General features: G+C 50.1%; 3 protein-coding genes across 3 annotated transcripts in view; 2 read left to right on the top strand and 1 right to left on the bottom strand.

Annotated features, from left to right (window-relative positions):
* Positions 1-12436, top strand: part of LOC311630048 (olfactory receptor 13C7-like) — a 52346-nt gene extending 39910 nt beyond the window's left edge. The window contains exon 2 of the mRNA XM_084898778.1: positions 11298-12436. Coding sequence (XP_084754904.1) covers positions 11448-12407 — 960 coding nt within the window. The 5' untranslated portion in view covers positions 11298-11447 and the 3' untranslated portion in view covers positions 12408-12436. The remainder of the gene's footprint in view (positions 1-11297) is intronic.
* Positions 538-1488, bottom strand: LOC311630050 (olfactory receptor 13C7-like; the record flags this gene model as incomplete). Its single annotated transcript, XM_084898780.1, has 1 exon — positions 538-1488. The coding sequence occupies one exon, from the start codon at positions 1486-1488 to the stop codon at positions 538-540; it is 951 nt and encodes a 316-aa protein (XP_084754906.1).
* A 3410-nt stretch (positions 12437-15846) lies between the features above and the next one.
* LOC311630282 (cerebellar degeneration-related protein 2-like) lies at positions 15847-17639 on the top strand (the record flags this gene model as incomplete). Its single annotated transcript, XM_084899146.1, has 2 exons — positions 15847-16379; positions 16412-17639. The coding sequence occupies exons 1-2, from the start codon at positions 16330-16332 to the stop codon at positions 17637-17639; spliced, it is 1278 nt and encodes a 425-aa protein (XP_084755272.1). The 5' UTR covers positions 15847-16329.
* Between the last annotated feature and the right edge of the window lie 695 nt (positions 17640-18334).

Genomic DNA, 18334 nt, shown 5'->3' with positions numbered 1-18334 from the left:
GCTCTAGGATATTAAAACAGGAAATAATTAAACTGGAAACACTCTGAGCTCCTACAGTCCAAGAGCCATTAAATAGTGTCATTTGGCACGCCTTGTGTTGGTAACTTTCCAAAATGCAGATTGGATTTTTAGTTTGGACATCACTTAACTAGTAACTGTTCCTCAATGCCATGCTCCCCAATACACAACAGAGCAGAGAACAGCATGATTGGCATATAAAATCCTGTACGTGAACTAAGAAAGAAGTATAATTTTTTTTTTACAAAGTTGTAATTTTATTGCTTATTTTTTCAGAATCAAAATAAATTTTAAACATCACTTATTCTTGGTTCTACATGATTTAGCACAACCCCCTCTTCATTCTAGATAGTTGATGTTGCATTGTTCATCACTCAGGAAAAGTCCCGTCCTGGTTGTACATTGTTTGGGCATTGTTTGTGATAAAACCGAGCAAGTCTGTACTTATCATGTGGTCATTTCTGAGGGGATCCCCTGTGTGCACAGAATCACAAGACCCTGTCCGGCTTCCTCCTATTATCACCGGGGGAAACATTTCTGGCTCGCTAGGTTTTTCATGGCGACCTTCACATCCTTGTTCCTCAGGCTGTAGATGATGGGGTTGAGCATGGGAGTCAGCACTCCGTAAAAGAGAGATATGAGCTTGTCTGAAACATCCTGCTTGTCTTCCCCCAGTGGGTCCTTTGCTTTGGGTTTCGCGTACATAAAAAGAATAGTCCCGTAGAAGATGACCACCACTGTGAGATGCGAAGAACAGGTAGAGAAAGCCTTCCGCTGGCCCTCGGCGGAGGGGATCCTCAGGATGGTGGTGAGGATGAAGATGTAGGAGACAAATATGAACAGAACTGGGACCCCCAGGAAGATCACATTGGCCACCCCCATACTGACCACATTGATGGAGATGTCGGCACAGGCCAACTTCAAGACAGCCAGGATCTCACAGGTGAAGTGGTTGATGACATTGTCCCCACAGAAGGGCAACTGCACTGCAAGGGAGATCTGCACCACAGAGTTGACTCCACCGGCCATCCAGGAGCTGACAGCCATGGGCACGTAGGCAGCCTTGCTCATGACCACGGGGTACCTCAGGGGGTTGCAGATGGCCACGTAGCGGTCGAACGCCATCATGCCCAGAAGCACACACTCCGTGGCCCCCATGGCAAAGGAGAGAAACATCTGCACGGCGCAGGCTGAGAAGGAGATGGTCTTCCTGGGGGTGAGGAAGCCGTCCAGGACTAGAGGGATGGAGGAGGTTGTGTAGCAGATGTCCAGGAAGGAGAGGTTGCCCAGGAAGAAGTACATGGGTGTGTGCAGGTGGGGGTCAGAGATGGTCACCAGGATGAGGACCCCGTTGCCCAGCAGGATCACCAGGTACATCAGCAGGATGAGCACAAAGAACGTCTTCTCCAGCTCCGGCTGATCCGAGAGCCCCAGCAAGACAAATTCTGCCACCGTGGATTGGTTGGCCATTGTAAATTCTCTCTTCTGCCTTCAGGAAAACTGAGAACAGCAAACACATGTGTATAGTGATCCATACTGGGGATTATAATGAGATGCTTCCAGCAATTATAATTAAATGTACCCATCGACACACCAGTTTGTAATATCAGTGTCTAAGGAACAAAATCCACTGTCTGCTAAATTTACCTCAAATCTCAGGCTATATCCCATCAAAATCAGGTAAGGGACAGCCTGGTCATCTAATCACACCATGATATATGAAAGAATTTTAGCCGGCTCAATAGTGTTAACTATTTCCTCACTTTGTCAGGCAGTGAAGAAAGGAATGCATAAGGATAAACCCACAGGAAGACCGTAAAACAGAAACCCACAGCGTCAGCCCTGCCTTTCCCCAAACTGTCCCTCCAGTGTCCTGGGAGGTTGTCAGATCCAGTGATGCTGACCACTGACTTCACCTCACTGCCCTGGTTCTAATTCTGTGCATGTGTGATAATTTTTCTGGTGGTAATTTGGCTCCCCCTGGAGTCCTGTACAAAAGGAATGTGATGACTAGGGTCTGCCTAGCATTCAAGTTTGTTACTCGATGCCTGGTTCATACTTCATTTCTTATGTTTGGTGCTCTCCCTTCAAGACACAGTCAATAAGGAGTTTCTGGCTGGTAGACTATGGAGACCCTAACAGAAGCACTTCCACATCCCCCCTCTCTGCCCATGCCTCTGTCCCCGGCACTGCACTTTCCTCGGTCTACTCCGGCCCTGGGGGTTGGGGAGCAGGAAAAGAATCCAAGGACAAGCGTCCTACGTGTCTCCCACTGTGAGCATCTGTGACATTGTGACCCGGCTCTATGCTTCTGGAGCTGTTTTATGTCACCGCTCCAAGCTCAGACCCTTCTCAACGCCACAGTGATGCTTTCTCCACAGGGAAGCAGGCAGTTCTACCCAGCCTTGCAGAGAGGTCACTCTAAGGAGGCCCTGCACATAGGATGTCCTTCCGTCACTACAGAATGGTCCTCTACGTTAGAGAAAACCACAAGCCTTGACTGCTCATGTTAAAGTGAGGAAACAAGATCAGAGAGGTCACAGGCAGTGCGGACAGGGCCAGCCCCAGAGCCTGGTTCCTGACCTTCGCCCCAGGGCTCCTTCCTCCCTCCCCTCCCTGGTTGTATTCTGGCTCCTCCGGTTGTGCCAGAGCAGGTTTACGGAGAAGCAGAGGAGCAATGAGGAAGCCGTGGTCCCCCTCACTCTCCCTAGGACGCTCATGAGAGAGACAGATGTCACAGCTTTCTCCGAAGTGTCTGCCTCGGAGCAGGGCTTGTGGAGGGGTGGGGAAGTGGCGGGTGTCCCTGGGCTTCACACATTCATCTGTGACTATTACACTGTTGCCGGTTGGGGATGATTGAATAGGAGAAGCCATTGGGAAACTGTTCTCATGCAATTTTCAGAGATTAATGTGGAAACTGGAAATACTTAGGGAAAAGAAATCTGTCTTTAGATTTCAATATTAATAATATTGACTGGAGATTCGCAGTCTGGGCGGGAATGCTGTAAAACAACTAGCCTTGCCTCCTTCACCGCCCTTGAATGAACACCTTCTATGAAACAATTTTCCCATTCCTGCTTCGAAGATCTGGGGGTTTGTGAGCGCATGCTTCCCATTCCTTTGTCAGGCAGGCCTGATTGCTGGAACGTGCCCCCTGCTTTAAGGAGAGGCTTCCTTCCTCTCCTGTCCTCCCCACGCCTCACTCTGTCCGCCCCCGCACGGGTCTAGGCTCCCAGGACGTGCCTGCTCCCTTCCCCTGGAAAAACCCTTCAGACACGGAAGCCGTGGCCAAGTCTCCCTCACCACCACCTCCTCTCTTCCTCCCACCTCCCTGCAGAAGCTTCTCTTCCTCCCACCTGCCTGCAGAAGCTTCTCTTCCTCCCACCTGCCTGCAGAAGCTTCTCTTCCTCCCACCTCCCTGCAGGAGCTTCTCTTCCTCCCACCTCCCTGCAGGAGCTTCTCTTCCTCCCACCTCCCTGCAGGAGCTTCTCTTCCTCCCACCTCCCTGCAGGAGCTTTGGCCACCGAGAGAACTCCGTGCGGGGATGAGCCATGGCGGGGACGGGAGCTCACCTGGACAGAGGCCTCATGGCAGGGAGGATACTGGAGGGCCCTGGGCTTGGGAGGTGGTTTGCTTCAGCTGCTCTGCTTGACCGTCCCTGGGACAGCACTACCTGCTGGGGCGGTGCCTGGAAGCAAACCCTGCCTAGTTGTCCTGAGGCTCGGCAGTCCCTGCACTCACACAGCCGGGTGAGGGCAGTTTAGGGTTGCCATAGGTGAAGGGGCTCTGGCTGCTCCCTTTCAGTGGCCCCCTCCATGCCCAGCCAGCGAACAAGAGGAAGGACAGGCTGAGGACCTGCTTCCTCAGGGTCCTGGCAGCCATGCCCAGTCTGGTGCGCAGGGCAGACACCCCTGCTCTTTGCCCCTCGCCCTCTCCCCGGAGGCTCTGTCCCGGAGCAATTTAGAGCTCTGGTTGTTTGGGGCCAGCCTTAATCCCAGAAGCAATTTAAAGTTTGGTGATAGTCCTCACAGGAGTTTAGGGCTTGTGTCCTGTAAACCCAATTAGATAAGATTCAGACAGTTCTGTGTAAGTCCTCTCACTACAAAGAAATATTCCTTAGCCCAGCTGCGGTGGCTCAGTGATTGAGCATCAACCTATGAACCAGGATGTCACAGTTTGATTCCCGGTCAGGGCATGTGCCCTGCTGATAGGCTCGGTCCCCACTGCGGGGTGTGCAGAAGGCAGCCGATTAATGATTCTCACTGCTGTTTCTATCTGTCTCTCCCTCTCCCTTCCTCTCTGAAATCAATAAAATACAATTTAAAAAACAAAGGAATGTCTTTGCAGACATTCCTGGTAGTACAGAGATAGCTAAGGTCTGGATGTGCTTTGACCACAATGGTGTCTGTTAGCGGGGCTCTGTACTTGTTTTTGCAAGGCTAAGTGTCAAAGCGAGAGGTGGAAGGTTTGCCTTTTTCCTGAGCAAGCTGGCCCTCCCTGCAGCCCCTCAGCACTGTCCCTCCAGAGCTGCCCAGGCCTGGCCTCTGCCCTTAAAAACAGGAAGCATGAGACACCAAGGGCCGGCACCACGCACTAGAAGGAGAGCAGCAATGACAAGGGCAGGTGACAGCTACAGTCTGTGGGAGACTGCCGAGTGCCCCTAGGTTATATGGGAGCCGAGAAGCACGGAAGAGTCAGGTGGGAGGCCAGAGGGGAGAGTGTGAGGGCACCAAGGTGAGAGGCCTGTCAGGAGAAGAAATGATCAGCCTTAGGGACAGGTCAGGATTAAAGAAAAAATCTGAACGGGGGGCAGGAGTCCAAAACTAAGAGCAGAAAAGGAAAAAAAAAGTAACCCAGCATTCACACATCGGTCGTTACACCCTCACTCCTCCACTTAGTGCTTGCTGCATCAGTGGGCTCTCTTCCATGAAGAGGCAAAGCTTTGACCCCATTGCTTTCCATGGAGAAACTTCTCCCTTCTGCCTCTTCCCCTTTCCCTCTTCAGGGAAGTCTGATTTCATAGCATTTGATTTTAGTCCTGGTTTTATCTAAAAAATAGTGGTGGTTATTTTCCGCCTTCACAGAGAGTGTGATTCCTGATGGAGTCTCTAAGTGTTCTGAGCAAGGTCCAAACCCTTCGACCAGGGGTCTGGTTCCGTCCTTGTGAATTCTGAAGGGTGTCATGTCCACCTTCCTCCTCGGGGAGCCACAGCAAGCAGATGCTGCCCCCGGAAATGCTGGTGCTGCTGGGGTTCACCACGCCTCTGGTCCGCTCCCCTCATCTTTGGCAAACTCACCTGTACGCTGACAAAAACTCACATGCATGGAATAAGGAGTTTTCTGACACACAAAGCTCTTCTGGTTGGTCTGTCTGAGGCTTCCCTAGGCAGTGAGGAGAAATGAGAAGCGTTTTCAGCCACGCCCGAAATCTCAGTGCTCTGAGACTCCATGCCCTGGGTTAGTGAGAAGCCTAGCCCAATGCTAGTCAAGTAAGATGGACACACAGAATTGGCATCACCTGGATCGTGTAAATAATGCAGGTTCTGCCCTGACCGGTGTGGCTCAGTGGATAGAGCATCGGCCTGAGGACTGAAGGGTCCCAGGTTCAATTCCGGTCAAGGGCATGTACCTTGGTTGCAGGCACATCCCCAGTAGAGGGTGTGCAGGAGGCAGCTGATCGATGTCTCTCTCATCGATGTTTCTAACTCTCTCTCTCTCTCCCTTCCTCTCTGTAAAAAACCAATAAAGTATATTTTAAAATAATAATAATAATAATAATGTAGGTTCTTGGGCCCCTCCCTGAACCTACTGAATCACATCCCTGCGGGGGTTGGGGGGCGTCTATTTCAGGCTGTGTTTTGACGAGTCCTCCCAATGATTCCGTTGCAGAAGCACTGGGCTATCTAGACTTTTCCTAGGATTGGGGCCCCATTGAATCCTTAAGAATCTAAGAGGAGGGAGGGTGTTCTTTGATGAATGATCTGAACAGCTGCCTATAATTTATCTGAAGTTAGCTGCTTTTTCAGTCCTTGCTTGCTCCTAAACCCTGATCCTTGACCTTTGACTGTCCACACCCTGCTGACCTCTTCTGGGTCACTGGCCTCTGGGAACTTCCTCTCTTGCCAGCAGGAAACGTCCTTGGAAACAGAGTAACAGAGTAGATGTAATACCTACAGGTCAAGGAAAACCTGTAGATATTTCAAATTTGCATTGGGAGAGGGGTCTCACACAGTCTCCCATGAGAGATTTAGATCTGTATCTAGAGGTACACACTGTGCTCCAAACTAAATTCATCTTATTCCCTAAAACCAAAAGTTGGTCAATATTCCCTGCTTTTGTGGTGTCGCTATCATCCACCCATCATCTGAGCTACAAATATTGACTCGATTCTCTTTCCTGGCTGCCATATCCAACCAAATGTTAATGTTGTATTTTGTACCTACCAAATATTTCTTAAATCTCCCTGTCTTCACCACCCTTCAACCACTTCTCCAATTAACGTCCTTATCGTCACTTTTGTAAAGTGTTTCCCTGTCTCTTTAGCCTTTGTCCTCCCGTCCCCAATCTTTCCTCCACATTGTGCCCAGAAGGATCAGCCTCAGGTGCAAATTTATGATGTCAGACCTTTACTTAAAACTCCTAAGCACCTCCTCTTCCCCTACAGGAGAGAGGCCTAACTCCCCAGAATGCCCAAAAGGCCGACCACAGGTCCTGCCCTGCCTTCCTCCCCATCAGCAGCAGCACCTGCCCCTCCTGCTCTAGCAGCACTGCCTGCGGATCATGCCCCACCGCCCGGCTCTTTCTCATTCCTGTGCCTTTGTTTACGCAGCCCCTTCTGCCTGGGGTGCTTCCCAATCCCCTTCCTCAGGCAAACTGCCACTCACCCATGCCAGCCGTGTGCTGTACATGTGTGACAACTGCATCTCCAGAACAAAAAAAACCCTGATCTGGATCATTTGCCAATTTCTGTGGTGTAAATGCTCCCACGATATCCAATTTTAAACTCCCAACAACATCGCTAAACTTAATTTGGGAGGAGATTGCACCATTGGTGAGCCAGCCCCAGCACACCAGGGGCCTCAGCTCCCCTGCAGGAAGTCTGGCCCCAGCCTCCCGCTGGGCTCTCACAGCACTGTGGGCCTTCTCCCTGTCCTGCACTTCCTACCTTGTTTGGTCATTTTCGTTCATGTGACTCTCTCTGGCCACTAGAGGGTGCTCTCCGGAAGGCTGAATATTTGCTGCATTTTCTGCAATAGTCACTTGCTGAATAAAAGAATGTTCCCCTTCTCTGGACCCATCCTGTTCTGGCTCACATTCTGCCAGTGACGCCACAAGAGCCCCCAAAGCACATGCACAGAGGACAGGACGCTGAGAGGACCATGGTTTAGATAGATTTCAAGTGAAGTCTGAGGAAGAACAGGGCAGGTTACTTCTATGGGCCTAATTCAATGAGTTGAAAATTTGAAAGGAAAGTATTCCTTTCATTCAGACCTTCTAAAAACCACTCTAAGGCCCTGGCTGGTTTGGCTCAGTGGATAGAGCATCAGCCTTCGGACTGAAGGGTCCCAGATTCTATCTTGTCAAGGGCATGTGCCTAGATTTCGAGTTCAATCTCCAGTTGGGCGTGTGCAGGAGGCAGCCAATCAATGATGCTCTCATCATGGATGTTTCTCTCTCTCCTTCTCCCTTTCCCTCTGAAATAAAAAAAAAAAAAACCTAAATAAAAACAAACAAATACCCAGTATAAGCACAGACTTGGAGTAGTGGGGCTTTGCTACAACACTGGAAAAAAGATTGGGGGCTGCTGGACTCTGAAGGGGATTAGTGTTCAGAGAAAAGGAAGGAAGGAAAAGGAGGCAGGGAGAGAGGAAGCAGGCAGCAAACCTTCTCCAGTGCCTTCATCCTAATTGGATCTCGGGGATCTTATCCCAGAAGAATACAAACTTTCTAAACTGAGCACAACTCCCTTTCCAAACTTTAAATGACTTGAGGGACTAACATGGTTCCAAAGAACAGACTGGAGTTTAAATTATCATCTAAGGGCGCTGCCTGGTCCTTCGGAGAGCGGGCCCTTAAACACACCGGGCAGGCGGAGGGGAGGGCCTGGCTGGACCCCTCGCCTGCCACACACTCTGATCTCTCACCCTGAGCTTCAGACCCAGTGTCACTCTGTCGACATGTGGCCGCTTCCCAGCCCTTAGAAAGCAAATCATTGTTACTCTCCGTTTTTCTGATAAAGGTAAGCACAGATATTTTTCCATTGATTTTTCTTTTTCATTTTTCTTTTTTTTCTTTTTTTTAAGAGAGAGAGTAGATTTGCATGTGCCTCTAAGAGATATATTGATTTTTTTTTTAAGGCCCTCAGAGAAAAATAGAGACTATGCTTGTTTATGTTCATGCTGAAGCCACACTGTTTTTGGATTTTAAATATATATATATATATTTCAGAGATGAAGGAAGAGGGAGTGAGAGATAGAAACATCAATGATGAGAGAGAATCATTGATCAGCTGCCTCTTGCATGTCCTACACTGGGGATCTAGCCCGCAAACTGGGCATGCGCCCCAACCGGGAATCAAACTGTGACCTCCTGGTTCCTGGGTCAGTGCTCAACCACTGAGCCACGCAGGCCAAGCTATTTCTGGATATTCTGAGGGCTTTCTGTGGAAGAGGGCTTACAGCTGCAAAGGAGCATATTTTAGCTCAGTATCAAAGGGGAACCGCTTCCAAGTGGAAAGACCCTGGCCAGGAAGTTACTGTGGCACCCACATCACTCAGGGAGTCGGGCCGGGCGGGAGGACTGTGAGGAGTGCAGTGAGGGGCCTTCTGATGTGGAAAGGGAGCAGATTGCGAAATAGACCCGAAGGCCTATTGTCCGTAGCATGAGAGTGATTATTACAGTCCACGGTGATGATGATGACGACATTGACAATGATGACGATGTAATTACCTATGTAATTAATAGTGGTGATCACCACTTCCCCACTAGATTTTGAGCTTTTTGAGTTAGGGGTTATGCCTTTCATTGCCGTGATCCTGGCACCTAGAATTCTGCCTGACCCAGAGCAGATGCACAATACATGTCTGTCACCCTGAATTGAATTGTTATGGGGCTGACGTAACAGCTACAATGCGAAGTACCAACGGTTCTCCAGGAAGGAAGTGCCCCTGTACACCGAGGAAGGGGCCCGGTAACTGAAAACACGTGGAGCTATGGACGTGTGGGAAGTTCATGAGTATCTCAGATACAGAGTGAGTAAAACTTAGTGCCCACACCCTCAATGCTGCCTAAAGTTTTCCACTGGCCCAGCATACTAGTCAATCCCAGTCTGGGGAGCACTTAGCAGTCTGAGGAGAGAGTCAAGCTTCCCAGAAAGAAGAGCTGACCGAGCAGGACTAGGGCTCTATGGACAGTGTCAGGGAGAGGCCAGGGCCTCCCACGCAGGCAGATGGAGAATGACAAGAAGGGCTGATCAGTCAGAACTCCCCTTCAACTCAGCAAGGCCCACTTGCTGCGCTAACTGCACAAAAGCATCAACAGCCTGTTCAGACCTGGGCACTGTGGTCTGGGCGGATTCTCTCAACAGGTAACACCACAGCAGAGACTCTGGCCAGGAAAAGGACACCGAGTTTCTTTTCTTTTCTTTTCTTTTCTTTTCTTTTTCTTTTTTTTTTCTTTCTTTTTTCTTTTTTTTTTCTTTCTTTTCTTTCTTTCTTTCTTTCTTTCTTTCTTTCTTTCTTTTTTTTTTTTTACCTGTTGCTTATCTTAAAAAAAAAAATTTATTAGGATGACATTGGTTATTAAAAATATATAGGTTTCAAGTGTACAATTGTAGGTAATACATAATCTGTATATCACATTGTGTCTTTACCACCCAAAGTCAGATCTCCTATCACCACGCAGAACCCCCTTCTACCTTTTACTACCTCCCCCATCCTGCTTTCCCTCTGGTAACTGCCATACTGTTGTCTGTGTCTGTGTTTTTGTTTGTTTGTCTCATTTTTGCATTTGTTGCCTTCAGTTTGCCCACACATGAGTGAAATCATATGATTCCTGACTTTTTCTGTCTACTGCTTTAGCATGATATTCTCAAAATCTGTCCGCCCTGTCACAAGTGGCAGCGTATCATCTTTTCTTACATATATGTACGTCCCACATCTTCCTTACCCAATCATCGACTGAAGGACACTTCCGTTGTTCTCTTGTCTTGACCACCGTGAATAATGCAGCTCGGTGGCCCGTTTTGGCCCTGACGGGGCCCACGATGCAATGCTTCCTGGCGCACACACACACACACACACACACACACACACACACACACGGCACAGCCGTGGCCACAGAGCGCTAACCTTCCCAAGCTCCCGAGCCGCAGCCTGAATTACCCTGTGGGTTTTCATTTATGTTGTCTTGTCACCTGCGTGCCATATTTAAAAATATATATACCAGGTGTTGCATTGGCAGAATTTCTGTGGAAATGATTTAGAGACTGCAGTTACCTTCCTTCAGAGTGGATTTATGTTTGCTTCTGGGTGATATTTGGGAGCACCAAAAACCTGGGACGACCTCAATCCAATGTCAGGGCGTGGGGAAATGTGAAGCCAGCTACAAAACCTGTAAATGTGTGTTTCCTTCTGATTCATTCTTATTCCTATGGGGCTGCCCTGGGGGCAGGATCCCCCCCCCCCTCAACAGAAGGAAGCTTAATTAAGAACAACGTTGTGCCAAAACTGGTTTGGCTCAGTGGATAGAGCATTGGCCTGCGGACTGAAGGGTCCCAGGTTCGATTCTGGTCAAGGGCATGTACCTTGGTTGCGGGCACATCCCCAGTAAGGGGTGTGCAAGGGGCAGCTGGTTGATGTTTCTCTCTCATCAATGTTTCTAACTCTTTATCCCTCTCCCTTCCACTCTGTAAAAAATGAATAATATATATATATATTTTTAAAAAAGAACAACTTCGTGGTGTGCCTTGCACTTCAAAACCTGCTCCCGCCTCCAGGAGGCTGTCAGCAGTGCTCCTGGCCTCGCCGTGACCACCTCCAGAAACTGCAGATGCCCCAGCTGAAAATAGCCTCACATGCTGATCTTACTTCTCTGAGCTCTTATTTATCCCAGAATTACGATTCCTTGTTTTATTTACCTGGGCAACACTTCACACAAATGTTTCATATAGCTTGTCCAGTGTTTATAGTTGCCATCTGCAGGAAAGTTAGTCCAAATTAACGCGTTTGCTCTTACTGAAAGTAGAAGCTAAATATTGATCGCTACTACGTTTTTCCTAGAATCCTGTAGCGATGACCGCATTGTCAGCGCTCTTCTCCAGTGGCTCAGCCGGGTGGGGATTTTGCCTGGCTGGCCAGGCACGTGTGGAGTCACAGAGTGCTGAGGTTGACCTTCTGAGTTACTGCAAGTGACAGAGCACTAGTTACAACATGGACAGGTCCAACCAGACCTCCCCAGGGGCGGGGTTCATTCTCCTGGGCCTCTCTGCCCACCCAAAGCTGGAGAAGCTGTTCTTTGTGCTCATCCTGCTGATGTACCTGGTGATCCTGCTGGGCAACGGGGTCCTCATCCTGGTGACCATCTCTGACCCCCACCTGCACACCCCCATGTACTTCTTCCTGGGCAACCTCTCCTTCCTGGACATCTGCTACACAACCTCCTCCGTGCCCCTCATCCTGGACAGCTTCCTCACCCCCAGGAAGACCATCCCCTTCTCAGCCTGCGCCGTGCAGATGTTTCTCTCCTTTGCCATGGGGGCCACGGAGTGTGTGCTTCTGGGCATGATGGCGTTCGACCGCTACGTGGCCATCTGCAAGCCCCTGAGGTACCCCGTGGTCATGAGCAAGGCTGCCTACGTGCCCATGGCTGCCGGCTCCTGGGCAGCTGGTATCACCAACTCGGTAGTTCAGACATCCCAGGCCATGAGGCTGCCCTTCTGCGGGGACAACATCATCAACCACTTCACCTGTGAGATCCTGGCCGTCCTGAAGCTGGCCTGTGCCGACATCTCCATCAATGTGCTCAGCATGGTGGTGGCCAACATGATCTTCCTGGGGGTCCCGGTCCTGTTCATTTTCGTCTCCTACGTGCTCATCATGGCCGCCATCCTGAGGATCCCCTCGGCGGAGGGGAGGAGAAAGGCCTTCTCCACCTGCTCTGCCCACCTCACAGTCGTGGTCGTCTTCTACGGGACCATCCTCTTCATGTACGGGAAACCCAAATCCAAGGACCCTCAGGGGGCAGACAAACAGGACCTTTCAGACAAGCTCATCTCCCTCTTCTATGGGGTGGTGACCCCCATGCTCAACCCCATCATCTACAGCCTGAGGAACAAGGACGTGAAGGCAGCTGTGAGGAACCTGGTGCGTCAGAAACACCTGACTAAGTGACGGTCACAGCTTCCCAGACTGTCAGCATGCAAGGCCTCCAAACTCCTCATTGCACCTGTGGGGAAATGGTAACCGAGGGAGGTCCTCGGCCATCAGTGGGAAGAGCCTTTTTATTTCTGGCCCTATTGGTTAGTTTGTTCATACAAAACTATGCTGTATTATATAATAGCTATATTTTGCTGCCCACATCTTAAATCCTATGATACCAGAACTTGATGAATAGCTACAAAGCATTACAGATGTGGTCAAAAGAAAGAAACAAAAACTTGAGTAGCCTTAGAGTATATTATGTTTCCCTGTGTAGAACTGCTGCTTACTCTGCTCTGGTCTCATTCCAAAGACCTTTGCTCTATATGATACAGGGTCCAGTTAAAATATGTCACCTGCCTCAACGTATATCAGCGATCATTGGCACCACGGCAGGCATGCCATTCATATATTAGCATGACTTATCTTGAGCAGCTGCTTGGTTTTGATCTAATGGAATCTTGTCATTCACCATATTATCTTTTTTTAAATATATTTTTAATGATTTCAGAAAGGAAGGGAGAGGGAGAGAAAAACCATCAATGATGAGAGAGGATCATTGATCAGCTGCCTCCTGCATGCCCCACAGTGGGGATCGAGCAACCCAGGCGTCTGGCCCTTACCCAGAATCAAACCATGGCCTCCTGGTTCACAGACAGATGCTCAACCTTTGAGCCACACCAGCTGGGCCATAGTCTCCTCTTTATCGTCCGTGCGGAGAAGCCCAGAGGCAGACATGCCGCCTCACTGCGGCGGTTACTAGAGGGCTCCATGACCGAGTGCCAGCAGCTCCCCTCTCTCATCCATGCAGCTGATGTGCCACCTGGATGGCAGTTACACACACCCAGCTCACACCCCAGGAATGCCACAGTGTGATGAAACCCCAAAAAGATTGTGGGGAAGCAAAGGCAGAAAGCATTCTTACTTCCACCACTGATAGGAGGCCGGCAGTCACAGTTACTCCTCACCACCAGCGGCACAGTAAGACCGGCCTCGGCCCACCTCCCAGAGCTAAGTCCACAGCTTCCTCCGACACCCCAGGAACGTATTGAAATAGTGTGTGTTTACTGTATCACAGAGGTCATGTTCGTCCTCTTAAATTTACATTTGTAAAAGTCTATCACTACCAAATTCCAGTCCTTCACCTATTATCAGTACATAGTGGGTTGTTTTCTCTTTTTCTTTTCTCCCTCTTCCTTCCTTATGCCCATGTTAAATCAGCTCCCTCCCCAGGGGGGTCAATAGGGGAGGAAGAGGGACATCAGTGATTCTCTCAAATAATAAAAATAATTTTTTAAAAATAATAATTTTTAGCCAAGGCCGATTTGGCTCAGTGGATAGAGCATCGGCCTGTGGACTGAAAGGTCCCGGGTTCGATTCTGGTCAGGGGCATGTACCTTGATTGCGGACACATCCCCAGTAGGGGGTGTGCAGGAGGCAGCTGATCGTTATTTCTCTCTCATCAATGTTTCTAACTCTCTATCCCTCTCCCTTCCTCTCTGTAAAAAAACAACAACAATAAAATATATATTTTAAAAAATAATAATTTTTTAAAAAATCAGCTTCCTCCTCTTACTGGTTGATAGGTACCTCCAAAGTTATATTCATTTTCTATTGCTGTCTATATTTTTAAAACCTATTTGAATGGGGGGATGGGGAGAAAAGATGTTTGAAATCCATATTACCTACTAATATTATTGTATTATCTAAAATATCAGGAAAAAAAATCTTTGTATTGAAAGTGGCATCTCTTTTAAGAATGGTGTACAGAATAGGGTAAAATTAGGTTTACAGTTGTAAGGATGCAAAACACAGAGTGTATTCTTGTATTATTTATTACCAGATTCTTTTCTATATGAACAACTGTAAACCTACTTTTACATACATGTGTCTTTGTGATTTTATAATTAATATGGGAAAAAATTAATAACAGTGTGTTGATTTATGGCTGCCCAATTTAAGCTTTCTAACATAACTCAGTTATTTCCTGTACACAGACCTTTACTTCAATCAGTCATTTCTCACATTTTGACTTCCTGTTGTGAAAAGAATACACGAATAAACCAAAATCTCTCACAACCATGTCCGATAAACTAATATCCAAAAATGCTTTCAAATATTTCCTCTCTATGAAAGGAGCCCTTTGGCACCACATTGCATGTTAACCCCTATTTTAACTGAAAAGAAAAAAAAAAATTTAAAATTGCCTCCCTCGCTTTTATTTACCCCAGTACATTTATAATCCTTGGCTAGGTAATCTGAGGAAGTTTTAATCTAGCTCCAATTAGTCAAAGATTGCAGTAAGACCATTGTCAGCAGCTGTCAGTGTGAGCTGTTGGAATGAGCTGTCTCTGATGGGATGCTTCTGCTGTATCCCATACGCGTTTGTGTATTGTGGTGTGTGTTTTTATTTGTCTGGATGTATTTATTTTCTAATTTCCTTTTTTATTTTTTCTTTGACCCAATGGTATTCATGAGTGTGTTAATTTCCACGTGCGTGTGAATTTTCCAGTTTTCCTTCTGCTATTGAGTTTTCGTTTCATTCCATTGTGATCAGAAAAGATCCTCGATGTGAGTTCGTTCAGAGTTACATTTGTTAAGACTGGTTTGATAACCTGACATGTCATGTGACCTATCCTGGAGGAAGTTCCCTGTGGGCCTGAGGTGACCGCAATCCCAGCCTCCTCACCACCCAGAGGTGGGGGGGGGGGGGGCGCTGCTGGGAAAGGAAAAGTGGTGGTAGCCCGGGAGGGGTGAGCAACTGGACACAGGGTGGGTCTGGGGCTCCTTGTTGGCGTCTCTGCTTCTCACTTAGTCTCTGTGCTGACTCTGCATTTGTCTTTGTTTTGTGGTCTCATCTAATTCTCTGTTAATGATGTGGTTAAAGCAAGTCTTAGTAATGGTTAAGAGGATCGGGGCTCTGGCTGGTTTGGCTGCATGGTTAGAGCCACAGCCTAAGGACCCAAAGGTCTTGGGTTCGATTCCCAGTTAACGGCATGTACCTCGGTTGATTGTCTCTCAGGTCTATGTTGTTGTTTTTTCTCTCTCCTCCTCCTCCTTCCTCCTTTCTACTCTCTCTCTTAAAAAAATCAATAGAAAAAATATAATTGGTTGAGGATTTTTAGACGAGATCGGGCGCGTTCAGGGTGGTATGGCCGTAGACAGGTTGAGGATTTTTAAAAAGAAATAATAATAACAACAGGGTTGGAAATGAAGATTTTTATAACCCTTTGTTTCCTCCCTAGTTTTTTTTTTTTAAAATATATATTTTATTGATTTTTTTCACAGAGAGGAAGAGAGAGGGATAGAGAGTTAGAAACATCGATGAGAGAGAGAGACATCGATCAGCTGCCTCTTGCACACCTCCCACTGGGTATGTGCCCGCAACCAAGGTACATGCCCTTGACCAAATCGAACCTGGGACCTTTCAGTCGGCAGGCTGATGCTCTATCCACTGAGCCAAACCGGTTTCAGCCTCCCTAATTGATTAATCCTCTCCGTGAGAAACAGCGACGGGATGCCTCCTGCATGCGCCCCCACAGGAGATCAAACCCACAACCTCGGTATGTGCCCTGACCGAGAAATGACCCCGCCACTTTCTGATGAATGGGATGATGCTCCAACCCACTGAGCAACCCGGCCAGGGCCCCCAACAGCCGGCACCAGGCAGGAGCGCCCCAGCCAGGAGCGCCCCAGCCAGAGCCACGACCCAGCCCCTCCAAGAACAGAAGCCTTCAGAGAACTGAGGCCGTTGGAGGGCGCGGGGTGCCAGGCGGCGCGAGGCTAACGGTTCTGGCTGGAGGCTTAAGGGCCCCGGAGCATCCCAGGCAGAGGCTGAGGCAGGACGGACTGAGGCGGGGCCAGAGCCCCCGGGGAGACATCGTCGGCGGCCAAGATGCTGGCGGGCAACGCGGCCGAGGAGTTTGAGAAGCGGGAGGACGCGCCCTGGTGCGACCACTGAGACCTCCTTCCCGCAGGACCTCCCGCCGGCTGCTGAGCTTGGGAAGACACGCCTGGGTGGGAGCGGAGGCGGAGGAGGATTCTCCCCAGCAGTTGCACACACAGCCCGTCGTCAGCAAGGAGCAGCTGCGGGAAACGGAGGCCCCGGCCACGCCGCCGATGGAGCTGCCGCCGCAGGGGAAGGAGCAGGGGGCGAAAGTGCACGAGCACCTGGTGGCCACCGCGCGGGAGCTGGAGGCAGCCACCCGGCAGCTGGCGGCGGGCAGCACGGCCTCCCGGCACAAGTTCCTGAGTCTGGCTGAGAAGATCAAAACCCTGCAGGCCAGCACCCGTCAGCTCCAGGCCCAAGTGGAGGAGCTGAAGTCCCTGGGCCAAGGCCGGCGGGGCCCGGGGAAGCGGGGCCCCACGCCCGCGCCCGGCTCGGGGGGCGGGAAGGAGCTGCGTGAGCATGATGACCTCGAGGCTGCAGAAAAGGTGGCCTCCTGGCCCGGCCCGCCCAGCCTCTACTACACGGAGGAAAACAGGCACCTGAAGAAGTTACTGAGGACGCTGCGGGCGCGGCTGAGCCTGGAGCAGCAGCGGCGGGGCGCCCTGGAGGAGCAGTTCGGGCTGGTGCTCAGGAAGAACGAGGAGCTGGAGCAGCAGCTGGGCGCCGCCCGCGGCTACCGGGCCCGCGCGCTGGAGCTGGAGGCCGCGGTGGCTGAACTCCGGTGGATGCTGCGGCTGGAGCGCCCTCTCGTGGTGGAAAAGCTGGTGCACGGCTCCCTGTTGGTCCCTTTCAGGGAGCCCGGCCAGAGCCTATGGGAAGAGGTGCCCATGCTGACAGTGCCCGAGGCCCAGCGGAGGCCCCTCCGGAGGTCCCTGCAGCCCAGCAGCAGCAGCAGCAGCGACACGGTGCTGAGCAGCAGCTTGGCGGGCGGGGACATCGGGAAGAGCCACGAGGGGACCTGCCTCCCCAAGGCCAAGGCTGTGGAGCAGAGTTCCCGGTTGCAGGAACTCGACACACAGTATAGCGACCTGAAGGCCAGGTACGAGGAGCTGCTGACCAAGTGCGAGCAGCAGATGGGGGGCTCGCTGTCCCACAGGGCTGTGCAGGCTGCCAGGGCCCCAGCCCGCGCTGGAGCCAGCACCAGCACGCCACTTCCCAAATACAAGGTGCTCTTTAAGGAGATCTTCAGCTGCGTCCAAAAGAGGACGCAGGTCGGCAAGCAGAGAGGGAATTACCGCCCTCTCCCCTCTCCTTAATGGGGTCTCCAGCTCCCCCCCCCCCGCTCATTTCCTATCTCCCATCACCCCTCTCCCACTCAGACACGTGTTTGTAGACCCCAAAACCTGAAGCTGCGCACTGCTTTGCTTACGTAGCAAGTGTGTGCGTGTGCAGTGAGGAAAGAGGGTGGCGCCTGGTATCCGTTTCCTCACCCAGGTCCCTTTAAGCCCCGCCATAAGTCCCTCCCATGACACTGGCTTCTGGCCGCCACTCATTAGGCCGCCCTTCTTCCTTGAGAAGCCCCAGAAGCAGTGAGGGCAGAGCTGTGCCCTTGGGGAGGTGGGCCTGGAGCTTCCATACGTACACGCACAGCGCGTACCGCATTGGGAAAGGGCAAGGGAAACAAACGAAACTCAGGCAACTCCTGCTGCCTCCTGGCTTCTGGAAAATTCGGGAGTCAGCCGCCAACTTGAACTGTTCCACGCACTGTAGGAGACTGTGAATTCATGAAGAAGACCGTTCAGGAGAAAGTAGGGGCCTAATCCAAAGAAACAGTATTAACCCAGTAATTGCGTATATTTTTCTAAAATCCAAATAAAACTTCCTTTGAAAATGAAGAAGAAAAAAAGACATATTCTTGAATTCTATGTGATTTCCCTAATTAGTACAAATGGATTCTTAGAGGGGGAAATATGAGAAAAAAATTCACTTGAGCTTGTGCAAGTGAATCTTT

This window comes from Pipistrellus hanaki (genome assembly GCF_964339955.1).
Source record: "Pipistrellus hanaki genome assembly, chromosome: 11".
Taxonomy (NCBI): domain Eukaryota; kingdom Metazoa; phylum Chordata; class Mammalia; order Chiroptera; family Vespertilionidae; genus Pipistrellus; species Pipistrellus hanaki.
The sequence above is the reverse complement of the archived record's forward strand: the minus strand, read 5'-3'. Positions and strand labels throughout refer to the sequence as shown.